Below are 12,819 nucleotides of genomic sequence, written 5' to 3' on the forward strand. Positions count from 1 at the left end.
TCATAACAATTTACTGGGTATTAGCGGGCAAGGTCTGTTTGGGCATAGACTCATCTCATGAGCAGTAGACTATTCTTAATAGTCTGCTTTTTATTGAATTCAGATTTGCTAGAATGTGATGAATTAATAATTTGGGTTAGAATTAATGTAAGGTTTTTCAGTTTAACATCCTGTTGTCTTTGTCTTTAATATTATTAACTGAGTCCTAAATTTGATACATTGCATTTCTTTTTTTAATTAAGTTTTTATTTTAATTCCAGTATAGTTTACACTGTTGAATTAGTTTCAGATGTACAACATAATGATTCAACAATTCCATATATCAGCCTGTGCTCCTCATGACAATTGCCCTCCTTAATCCCCATCACCTATTTCACCCTTCCCTCTGGTAACCATCAGTTTTTTCTCTATAGTTAAGAGTCTGTCTTTTGGTTTCTCTCTCTTTTTTTCCCCTTTGCTCATTTGTTTTCTTTCTTTCTTTCTTTCTTTTTTTTTTTTTAAGATTTTATTTATTTGTTTGACAGAGAGAGACACAGCGAGAGAGGGAACACAAGCAGGGAAGTGGGAGAGGGAGAAGCAGGCTTCCCGCTGAGCAGAGAGCCTGAAGTGGGGCTCGATCCCAGGACCCTGGGATCATGACCTGAGCCAAAGGCAGACATTTAAGACTGAGCCACCCAGGCAACCCTCATTTGTTTTATTTCTTAAATTCAACAGATAATCATATGATTTTTGTCTGTTAGTTATTTCACTTAGCATTATACTTTCTAGCTCCATCATGTTATTGCAAATGGCAAGATTTCATTCTTTTATATGGCTGAATAATATTCCATTGTGTAGATATACCACATCTTCTTTATTCATTTATCAGTTGATGGACACCTGGGCTGCTTTCGTAATTTGGCTATTGTAAATAACGTTGCTGTAAACATAGGGGTGCATGTATCCCTTTGAATTAGTGTTTTTGTATTTTTTGGGTAAATACCCAGTAGTGCAATTGCTGGGTCGTAAAGTAGTTATATTTTTAACTTTTTGAGGAACCTCCTCAGTGGCTGCACCAGTTTGCATTCCCACCAACAGCGCATGAGGGTTCCTTTTCCTCCACATCCTCACCTACACTTGTTTCTTGTGTCGTTGCTTTCAGCCATTCTGACAGCTGTGAGGTGATATCTCCTTGTAGTTTTGATTTGCATTTTCCTGATAAGTGATGTTGAGCATCTTTGCATGTGTCTGTTAGTCATCTGTGTATCTTCTTTGGAGAAATGTCTGTTTGTGTTTCTGTCCATTTTCAGTCGGATTATTCGTTTTTTGGGTGTTGAGGTGTATCAGTTCTTTATACATTTTGGATAGTAACTCTTTACCGGATATGTCATTTGCAAATACCTTCTTCCATCTAGTTTTGTTGATTGTTTGCTTTGCTGTGCAGGAGCTTTTTATTTGATGTAGACCCAGTAGTTTATTTTTGCTTTTATTTCCCTTGCCTCAGGAGATATACCTAAAAAAATGTTTCTATGGCTGATATCAGAGAAATTACTGCCTGTGCTCTCTTCTAGGATTTTTTTTTTTTTTTTATTTATTTATTTGAGAGAGAGAGAATGAGAGACAGAGAGCATGAGAGGGAGGAGGGTCAGAGGGAGAAGCAGACTCCCTGCCGAGCAGGGAGCCCAATGCGGGACTCGATCCCGGGACTCCAGGATCATGACCTGAGCCGAAGGCAGTTGCTTAACCAACTGAGCCACCCAGGCGCCCTCTTCTAGGATTTTTATAGTTTCAGGTCTCACATATAGGTTTTTAATCCATTTTGGATTTATTTTTGTATATGGTTCAGTTTCATTCTTTTGCATGTGCATTTCAATTAAAAACTTAAAAGTATTCAGTTTTAATTGAAATACAATAAATCAGGGGCGCCTGGGTGGCTCAGTTGGTTAAGCAGCTGCTTTCAGCTCAGGTCATGATCCTAGGGTCCTGGGATCGAGCCCCGCGTCGGGCTCCCTGCTCAGCGGGGAGCCTGCTTCTCCTTCTCCCTCTGCCTGCCTCTCTGCCTACTTGTGCTCTCTCTATCTCTCTGTCAAATAAATAAATAAAATATTAAAAAAAAAAAGAAATACAATAAATCAAATTTAAAAATCAGATGTATATTAGAGAATTCATTTTACTTGTTTGTTTTTAGGCACCCATCAATTATTTTTATTGATGAGCTGGATGCACTTTGTCCTAAGAGAGAAGGGGCTCAGAATGAAGTGGAAAAGAGAGTGGTAGCGTCACTCTTAACACTGATGGATGGTATTGGTTCAGTAAGTATAGCACCAGTATCGATTCTGTGTAGGAAAGGGTTGACTCCTAATAATATGTATGTAGTAGCAAAAAGTATCAAATATGTCTGAGCTTTGGGGTATTCAAGGATAGGGAAAAATATTAAAAACTAAAGGAAAGACCCATAAAATAATTTTCTTCAGCAGATATCTTAGGAACTTCTAGGAGGGTATAATGCCATGTTTTTCTAGCATATAAAATAATATACAATGATGGATTTCTTTTGTAGTAAATGGTATTAACTTAAAAGCCTGAAGCATAAATCAGTAAGGTTCAGATCAATAAGAAATTTCGTAAGTCTTATATGCTCATGTAAAAATTGATTCTTTTGGGGCTTTAAGTTTAACAAGTGAAAGGAAAGTAAGAATAATGGAAAATATGTACAACATTTAAAAATAATCTACCCATGTTACCAGTTTCTCTGATAGGGCATACACTCACATATTAATAAAAACTACGTGCTGATTATGAAAGGAAGATTCATAGGAGTGAGACAAGAATGAAGAAAAATTCTCTCAGACCCCTCACAGCCATTTACCAGATACATTTCTTATGCAGGATTGTAAATAATTCATTTTTTTAGAGTTATAATATGTTAGAAACAAAGGAAATTTTAGAAATCATGTAGTCCCAAACCCTCCTTTCTTTGTGCATTAAAAAACTGGATAGTTGGAACTTTCTGGTTTTTACTACCTATTGGTAGAAACTAAACATGTGAAAATAATGTGAAGGTTGGGTTTTAAGTCTCCATTATTTGCTAACATGTGTTACAGTTTTTTAAAAAAAACTTATTTATTTTAGAGAAAGAGCATGAGCGCTTGTGAGCGCATGTGTGCAGGTGGGGGGAGGGGCTGAGGGAGAGAGAATGTTAAGCAGACTCCCCACTGAGCGCGGAGCCCAGCATGAGGCTCAGTTCCGCAACCCATGAGATCATGACCTGAGGCGAAATCAAGAGTCAGACACTCAACTGACTGAGCCACCCAGGAGCCCCAACATGTGTTAAAATTTTAAGAGTAACAGAAGACTTGATACCTGAGGAAGGCTGGATGACCACCTGGTTCTTAGTCTTGGTGCAGTAACTTGGTGTGATTATGTCCCAGGTTTGGTTCTCAGCCATTAAAATTGGAGAATTCAATGATGCTAGTATGTTGGGGGTGGCAGGGCTCTGAGGACTGCACCACAGTAACAATACTCACGAGAGACATACATTAAACTGGGATGCCAGTTTGTCTATTTACAGTAAGTAGAATCATTAAGCTGACCAAATATCTTTGTTTATGGATGACTCTTTCCACCTTGAAGGCTAATATGAATGGAGAGCTGTATTATAATTAGAAGAGTTCTGGTGAGTATGAAATCAGATGGAAGGCTTTGTTTTAGAGGATCTTAATTACTACATTATTGCTGCCTCTTTCTCTGCTGCTGGGATAGGTCTGCTCTGGACTTGTGTTTTTGCCCATGGGAGGACTGGAAGCCTGTGACATGGATATTTTAGTATGAAAATGCTTGAGGGCCTGTATTTGTCTTCTAAATTCATAATTCATAGATTTATTGTAATCCATGCATTTTCTGTTGGCACAGCCAGTATAAGTGAATAGGTTTGAGTTTCCTTACTTTGAATCACGTGTCAGTTAAGCTTGTCTCTGTGAGATTATACATGGGTCATCAGAATAAAATCTTGGATAACTTTCACAGATGGCTGATCATTATCTTAGTTCTTTATAATTTGTTGTTCCAAATTTCATTCCTATGTGAAAAATTCATATGTATTCAAGGGTGGCTGATACTCAGGTGTTGGTTATATCATCTGTATTTCTCGGAATTTAAACATTTATCAGAATAAAAAAGTACAGTCCATATATGAATAAGATTTCTTAGACAACTGTATAATAGAGCCTTGTTCTATTTGAATAATATGCAGGTCATAGTCTTTGCTTTAAAATAGGGGAAAAGGACAACTTAAACAAATTAGAACAACTATATGGTAGGATGTTATATGTTCCTATTTATGAAATGGTGAAGTTTAGATGCCAAAAGTGGGAAAGAAATCACTTACTATAGTTGGAAAGGTGTGTAGTGGAAAACTTTCTCGGTGAGGGAGTATTTAGGCTGAACTTAGGCAAATGTGGGGTGAGTAATTAAAGTGTAAATGATAAGACAGCAGCCTGGACACTTAGATCTTGTTTATATAGCCAGTGCCTACATATATACATATATACACACACACACACACACACATACATATATATATATATATATATATATATATATATATATATATTAGAAGAATGTGTAATTTATTCTCATTTTATTTTGAAAGGAAGGAAGTGAAGGGCAGGTGTTGGTCCTTGGGGCCACAAATCGCCCTCATGCCTTAGATGCTGCACTTCGAAGACCTGGACGATTTGATAAAGAGATTGAGATTGGAGTTCCTAATGCTGCAGATCGGCTAGATATTCTCCAGAAACTGCTTCAAAGGGTACCCCATTTGCTCACTGAAGTTGAACTGTTACAGCTGGCAAATAGTGCTCATGGATACGTTGGAGCAGACTTGAAAGCCTTGTGTAATGAAGCAGGTGAGAGTGCTTTGCTACTGTGAGTCTGTATTGATGGGCTTCATAAATCTGGTTTATTTACATACTTATAATTTATATCTTATTTCTTAATGGAAATAGCTAATTTTTTTCTAATCATAAAATATATATTGAAAACTAGATAATTCAGAAAACTATAAAAAAGAAATAAAAATCACTCGTACCTCCTAAAAGTAACCACTATGGCAGCATATATCCTTTCACACTTTTCCTAAGTACACACAGACACACACATACACATGGATCATCGGATGCATTAATGGCAGTATTGATGATAACTATTTATTGATATTGTGCTATGGAAATTAGGGAGAAGTGCCTACAGGAGGATCAAAATTTTCCTTAAGGAGCAGCTTTGTATTTTTTGAAGTGCTGAAAAAGTACTTAGCAAAATCTAAGAATTCTATGCCTCAGAGTATGTGATGGTGATGTTTAAGTCTGAAAATATATAAGGACTGTTATTAATCAGTTGACTCTTTGACTTTAAGAACTTCACCACGGCATAAACTGTCTTGGCTTTGGAAGCCCTTAAGACCTTTTAACATTTGTGTAATTTTTCAGAGTAATTTTAACCATGAAAAATGTATTCAAATCAGGGCAGTTTTTATAAGCTATTGAAATATTTCATCAGGCAAATAAGAATTTACTGAAAAAATATCTGATTGTTGTTTTTGTTTTTATTTGTTTTTTGGTCCTAAGAGGATGTGTTTATTTTCTGGTAACCTCTAAAGGCTGTTCCAGTTTGTGACCTATCCAACATTTTCAAAAGGTGTTTTAAAGAAAGTTTAGCCCTTTTAGGTAATGGAAGAAATTGAGGTTTTTTAGTTATTTTAGAGCTTTAGTATAGAAATATGGTAACTTCTTTAGTTATTTTAGAGCTTTAGTATAGAAATATGGTAACTTCTTCCGAATTATTGATTCATAGTTAATATGTAGGCTTTAAAGACTCTTCCTTTAAGTCCTTTCATCTTTCTAATCTGGCTCGATATGTGCAGAGAAGAGAATATAGAACAAAAAACAGGTTGGAAAAGAAAATTTGGGAGGGATATTTAGGGGTCTTTGAATATCTTACTCCTGGTGGAGAAAATCAGTTTTGTTTTATTCTTTTTGAGCACTATCACAATTTCCATGTTAGAGGACTCACAGTTGGGGGGAACTATAGGTTATGTAGATTACAAGGCAAACGTAAACATTCTTTTGGTGCATTTTGGTCTAGGACAGGTCCCTTTCTAACTAGTTTCTTGTGCTTCACAAGAAATGGTGGATTTAGTCATGGAAATGAATTCCTTAGCAATCAAGAAGCAGAATTATCAGTGGATAACTTTGCTTCCTTCATTCCATTAGGTGAAAATGAAGAGTGTGGATTACTGTGTAGGTATTGCTTTTGACTTGCCCATCTAGGCAAGGATTCATTCTTCAGTACCCTTTATCAAACATTTGTTTTACTTTCTCATATATTTCATGCACTCTAGAAGGCTCTGGGATTCTTGCTGTCCAGAAACACACAGTCTGAAGAAGGAAAGAGATTTGTGAATAACTACTTACACAGTGAAATATGTACTCATAAAACTATGGAGAATGTAGTGACTTTCCCTTTGGGGAAAGGAAATGCTGTGGTTATTTAGAAAAAAATCATATCTAAGAAGAAGCTTAAAAAAAAAGTTCTATAGGCAGAATGAGGGGTGGTGAGAAGGTGGGAAAGGGTAAACATTTTTTTGACTGATCCTCACATCAACCCTGTGATATAAGTATCATGCTCAGGAGAGGTCTCATAGCTGGTATGTGGCAGAGCTAGGATTTAAACTTAAGGTCATTTTATTCCAAATCTATGCTCTGCATCAAAATTAAATCATAAAACACACATTTTTGTCAAAGTGGTGTAAGGCTTTTTTGATTTAATTTTTTATTTCAAAGGTAAGTATAGTCCATAAATTTTGTGCTAAGACGTTGAGGGGAAATGTGATAATGTAATTTACATACTAGATGTAAATAGGATCATCTACTTTCATGGGCACTATAGTACCCCCAAGAACTTTAGGAGGATGACAAGAAGATTTGAAAGATTTTACCCTTTACTTTGTTACATTAATTGAAAAAGTTGTGAAAGGATCAGAAGGAAGGATGGAGAGGGGCCTCCAACCTGAAGATAGATAGATAGATAGATAGATAGATAGATAGATAGATATATGGGGTATACTTGGTACATACGAGCAGTAAATAAATATTAACTTCTGTTAATGTGACTTAATAGTAATTTCAAATTATCAGTATTGAACTGATTTTCTTTTTTCCTCTAGTCTAGCAATGAATTGGTTTATGAGAAGGTAGTTTTTAAAAAGATTAGCATTGGGCACCTGGGTGGCTCAGTTGGTTAAGCGACTGCCTTCGGCTCAGGTCATGATCCTGGAGTCCCTGGATCGAGTCCCGCATCGGGCTCCCTGCTCGGCAAGGAGCCTGCTTCTCCCTCTGACCCTCCCCCCTCTCATGTGCTCTCTCTCTCTCATTCTCTCTGTCTCAAATAAATAAATAAAATCTTTAAAAAAAAAGTAAAAAAATAAAAATAAAAAAATAAAAAGATTAGCATTATAAGTAAAGTGTAGAGTAGGGAAAGTATGTGGTTTTGTGTATACTGTCTTAAATACTTATGTATGTTATGTAGTATCATTCTCTGTATAGCAGAATAAAGTTTAAGAACAGTGTACTAGGATTTTTTTGCAAGGCATTTTTCTAAAGAAGCAGGGAATGTAGTAGAAAACAGATTTTGAAAGTTGGACAGACCTGCTTTTAAAATCAGGCTTGTGATCTTGGGCACGTTCTTTGCCTTATCTGAGCCTTAGTTTTCTCTATTGGTAGATTTAGGCGGTTGTGGCAGATGATATCTAAGTGCCCTTGTAAATATGACATTCCCTAGATATAAGGGAGGACAAGAAAGAAAGGGGGGAAATCAAAAGGAAAGGATAGGAAGGATTAGAAAAAGGAAAGGGGAAAATAAATACCCAAGTTATTTACTAAATGTGTGCTGGCCTTATTAGCTACTTTCTTCCTACACCTGACCTTTCTGCCCTTTATTGTGTTCTCTTTTGTACCTGTTTTTCTGAATAATTTAAACGTAAGTGATTAGTCAGGGCTTTCTTCCCCAGCGTTCTTAGAGATAATGCCACAAAGCAGACTAGTGTCAATTGTGAAGTTAACTGCATTTTCTCATTGAAACAATTTTATAATTTCTGCCTATGCACTTTACATGAGTAAATTATAAATTTGGTTAATAGTGCAACTCAAAGGGAAAGATAAAACAACTCTAAAACTCGATAAGCATTAAAAATAGTAGGATTACATTCCAACTGCTGTAAAATAGACATAAGCGTATCCTACATACTGAACACACGGGTATCTCCATATATTATGATGTATGTATTGAGCATAGGAAGAATAAACTCAGCTCTGTGGTAAATTTGAACTAGTCTCCTAGTTATTCTCCACGAAATCCACATTCATTTCATATGTTCTCCATTCAGGATGGATCACTTGGAGCAGAGGTTCTCAGACTTCACCATGTATCAGAATCTCCTGGAGAGCTTAGTAAAACGGATTGCTGGGTGTGCTCCTTTCCAAGAGTTGCTGATTCAGTCTTGGCTGCTGCTTGTGAATTCTAACAGGTTCCCAGCTGATGCTGTTGGTTTGGGGACCACACTTTGAGAGCCGCTAACTTAGGACATTGGTTCTTAAACCTCATTGTGCATCAGGTTCACCTGGGAAGCTACACACACATTCCCTCTCCATGTTTAATTAAGGGAAGTAGGGAACTGGAGCCAGTATTTATGTTTCCCAACTGATTTTAAAGCAGCCAGTTGCAGTTGCTGTGAGCAAATATTCTAAATTACTGGTTTAGGCCAGTAGTTCTCCAGTTTAAACCTGTCTAAGAATCACTTGTAGAGCTTGTTAAAAGACAACTCTGGGCCCCATCCTACAGGTTCATTAGGTCCAGGTGGGGCCCAAGAATTTGCATTTCTATCAAGTTATAGGAGATACCAATGCTGTGGGTGCAGGGGCTATACTTTGAGAAGCAGTGATCTTGGCCCACTAACCCTGATTTTTGGAGACTGTAACTGATTTAAATAACTGGATAAATTTAGAGACTGTAAATCTCTGCCAACCTCTGATGGTGTTGAGTTTTTCCCAGAGTGTTTATGTGACAGTAATGTACTATTCTGAACTATATCATTTAATTCTCCTTCTAGGAGAAAATAAGTGTCTAAGTTTGTCCTGTAGGTACATATAATGGTTCTGAATAAAACTTTAAAATGACAATTCTGAAAGATAGAAAAGCCACAATTAAGGAAACAGGAATTAACAAGAATACAAATAAAAATATAGATATATGTTTTTCCTAGAATGTTCGCTTGCTTAAGATTTGTGGACCTGTGTGTTCTTTGAGTTTTTTGTGCATTGGCTGTCTGATGGTTTTCCTTCTTCTTGGACTGCCTTCTAGCCAGAGAAACCTTGCCTTTTTTAACAAAGGGTGGTGCACAGATGTCTAATAATAGCATACAAATGAAGTGGTTCAGAATTTCATATAACCTAAGTGAATTATGTTTCCCATTGTTTTTGTAGTCTAAAGGTTATTGTTTGTGGGATACTAATACAAAAGATCAAAGTCCCTGTAGAATAAATTTGTTTGTGCATGCTTTTCCAGAGGCTAGAAGGTTTACAGTCTATTCCATAGTTTGTGAGAGTAATGCTGTCATCTTCTACAGTGTGCTTATCTCAGTTTTTCTAATTTTTTATTCCAGTGTTACTAAATATTTTCTGTATCTTTTAACTTTGTTTCCATAATGAATGTGAAAATTGGAAATACTACAGTAGTGTTGCTTTCAACACTTGGATCTTTTATCTGAGCAGATACAATGTTTAATGTTGAGCGTTGGGTGTGAAACTTACTTTCAAATGTTATTTTTTTTTATAATTAATTTCTGAGCTAGAGTGTGGTTTGATATGTTGTGACTTGTCCAAAAGCCTAATGTTTTGTAGCTCACCTTTTTAAGCAGAGAGCAGCTGCATTTTGAAATGCTTTATCTCAAGTGGACAAGTTGTTTACAAGTTCAACTCTGACACATCCTGACATTTAATGTCTATGTTTGTATTCTTCCTGGGATTAGGCTGCCTTTCTAATTAATTAGTTGCATAGCCTTTTATTAATTCCTTCAAAATTTATAATGTTTTAAAATAACAACATAGATAAGCATACCACACTTTTTTGGAAAACATGAAATGTTAATTATGTAGCAGAGACATGAATTATATAAACTCTGCTGAATGTTAGAAGATGCTTAGCAACAATGTTTTCCAAATATAGGGATTTATTATAAACTTATCCTTCTAAGGCTGCCTGTGCCATTTCAGGATAGTGAATATAAATAGAGCTTGATTTCTTCAAGAAGTGGACTCAGTCATTTTGTTTACAGTGAAAGGAAGTACTTGCTTCACATCCTAAGAATTTATCTTTAGCATCCTTGTTGATTACATATCATTTCAACATGTTCATACCAAATATTTGGGCCTTGATAAGATAGCATCACAGACAGGAAGAATTAAAAGTCTTATTTAAACAATGATTTTGTCATTATTACACTTAAGTAGGTCTAAGTAACAATCCTGAGTCTAATTACTATAACATAACTTTTTTTGAGGTGGAAAATTTTATCTGTCTTATACCAGAATTCTGAGATATTTATATCTGCTACTCCCCTCTCCCACCCTTCACTAGCTATTTTAACAGGAATTTATGGAAGATCTACTATGTACAAAGTATGCAACTGTCCAGCTCTTATGAAAGGATTTTTCTAAAATTTTCCACCATTTCTTGAATTCTGCCAATGTTGTTTTCTAAGTTAGAATTAAAATAATTGATTCTGCAAAAATTCAGTATTTTTAAATGAAGTTCAGGGAAGTAATGGTGTTTTGTGGTAAGCTTATGGTGAGCTGTAGATTCAAATGCTACACTACTCATTTAATTTCTTATTTTCTGTTTCCTCACCTGCTAACCAGGGATACCATATTTTTTTAAGAGTTCTTAGGTTTAAAAATGTAGTCTGGCTGCAGTAGTTATGATATATACAGAACCTCGTAATGTCACTGTCTCTCTTTAAAAAAAAAAATTCGTATTTTGTGTGTATTTGTTCATTTCTCTGGTGGATGCTTATTTTAATTTTGGCAGTACTAGTATTTTATGGAGTATTCTTGGTTATCCTAGTACAGGAGATGTTAGGGAAATCTGGCAGAATCCTTTACCTTGCTAGAGAAGTAATTTTTCCTGAATTTGGATCAGTAAAAGTCTTGCCCATCAATAACAAAATGCAAACTAGAGATAATTTGATAGGACTTGTTTTGGGGTGCCTCCCTGACAGATTTTCTTGCTGAACTTGGGAGCTCTCTATGTCATACACAGGCAGAGTTGCAGACTCTTCCTGCCCCTCTCCATTCCACATTGAGTCTGCCGGAGGCCTGCAGTAGAGCAACAAAATGAAATTGATGTATCACGATCATCATTTTAATTAATGCTTCTTATAATGGATATCTTTATTCATTATTGTAGCTGGGCAAACAAGCAGTAATTATGCAGTGTAAAATCTCCTGAAACAATGAATTTTCTCCTCTGTTTTGTAATTATGAAATGTAGTGATAGTTTTATGTGTGATGTTGTGAACAACACTGCATAAATAATGGCAGATTTTTTTTTTTTATAAGAGGTAGAATTTTTTTTTTTTTTTTTTTGGTCAGTGAATTGGGTATCTTAATATTACTTTTGTTCTTCATTTGAAACGACTGAAGCCAAATGGTTTGTTTCAGAGAAACAGGTGGTAGTTTTGATTCTGTTTAAGCTCTCAGTGATAGATACCATTTACTTCACTAGTGGAAACTTCTCTGAGTTGTCTTGCCAAGACTGTAAAAGAGGAAACTTGAGGAAAGGTTTTCTTCCTAATTGAAGCAATCACAGAAATAAAAAATCAGTCTGTCTAAATAAGTTATTTCTAAGAGTTATTTTTTATTTAACCTTTATCAGATCCTGTCAGCTTGATTTTCAAAATTTATTCAGAATTTGAGTTTTTTTAAAAAAAATGAACTGTTTCTTTTGTGCTTGTCTGCACTGTGGTGTTACCTGCTCCCTGCCCAGTCTGTCTTCCACCTCCCAACCCTCCTTATCCTTACATTGTCTGAGGTGCAGGACTTTGAATTGCAGGCTTTGGAGACGGGAGTCTTGGTTAGAGATAACTGTCAGCAGTTAGATGGTGATGGAAGCCATTGAAATGAATGAAATCACTTAGAGTAAGTGGAATTCAGACATTTATTCATTTATTGAGCCACACACTGCACTGGGTGCTAGGTCTGCCTCAATGAACAAGACAGACTTGGACCCTCTCCTATTAGAACTCAGTGTGCACGGGCAAGTACTGCAGAGTAACAGGTTATCACAGTACCTGTGTGTGTTGGGTGTTTGTGAGTGATCAGGAAGGTTTTAGAATGCTAATAAGGAGAGAAGAAGGGTCCTGGGGAATACCACCATTCAGTGGTTGGCTTGTTAGAAAAGATCTGGTAGGGGCACCTGGGTGCCTGAGTCTGCCTTCGGCTCAGGTGATGATCCCAGGATCCTGGGATCGAGCCCCGCATCGGGCTCCCTGCTCGGCGGGAAGCCTGCTTCTCCCTCTCCCACTCCCCCTGCTTGTGTTCCCTCTCTCACTGTGTCTCTCTCTGTCAAATAAATAAATAAAATCTTAAAAAAAAAAAAAAAGAAAAGATCTGGTATAGGAGACTGGGGAGTGGCTAGGAGATGGGAAGAGAACCGAAAGAAAGTGGTGACTCAAATGAGGGAAGATTGCAGAGAGGAAGCAATTAGAATTAATATTGTGTTAGTTACCAC

General features: G+C 36.4%; 1 protein-coding gene across 3 annotated transcripts in view; it reads left to right on the forward strand.

The window, feature by feature from the left end:
• Window positions 1-12,819, forward strand: part of AFG2A (AAA ATPase AFG2A) — a 335,659-nt gene that overhangs the window by 14,486 nt on the left and 308,354 nt on the right. For all 3 annotated transcript variants that reach the window (XM_078069202.1, XM_036069413.2, XM_078069203.1), the window contains exons 8-9: window positions 2,168-2,291; window positions 4,631-4,886. In XM_078069202.1, the coding sequence (XP_077925328.1) occupies window positions 2,168-2,291; window positions 4,631-4,886 (380 nt within the window). The remainder of the gene's footprint in view (window positions 1-2,167; window positions 2,292-4,630; window positions 4,887-12,819) is intronic.

The sequence above is a fragment of the Halichoerus grypus genome, chromosome 3 (assembly GCF_964656455.1).
Source record: "Halichoerus grypus chromosome 3, mHalGry1.hap1.1, whole genome shotgun sequence".
NCBI classification, from domain to species: Eukaryota; Metazoa; Chordata; class Mammalia; order Carnivora; family Phocidae; genus Halichoerus; species Halichoerus grypus.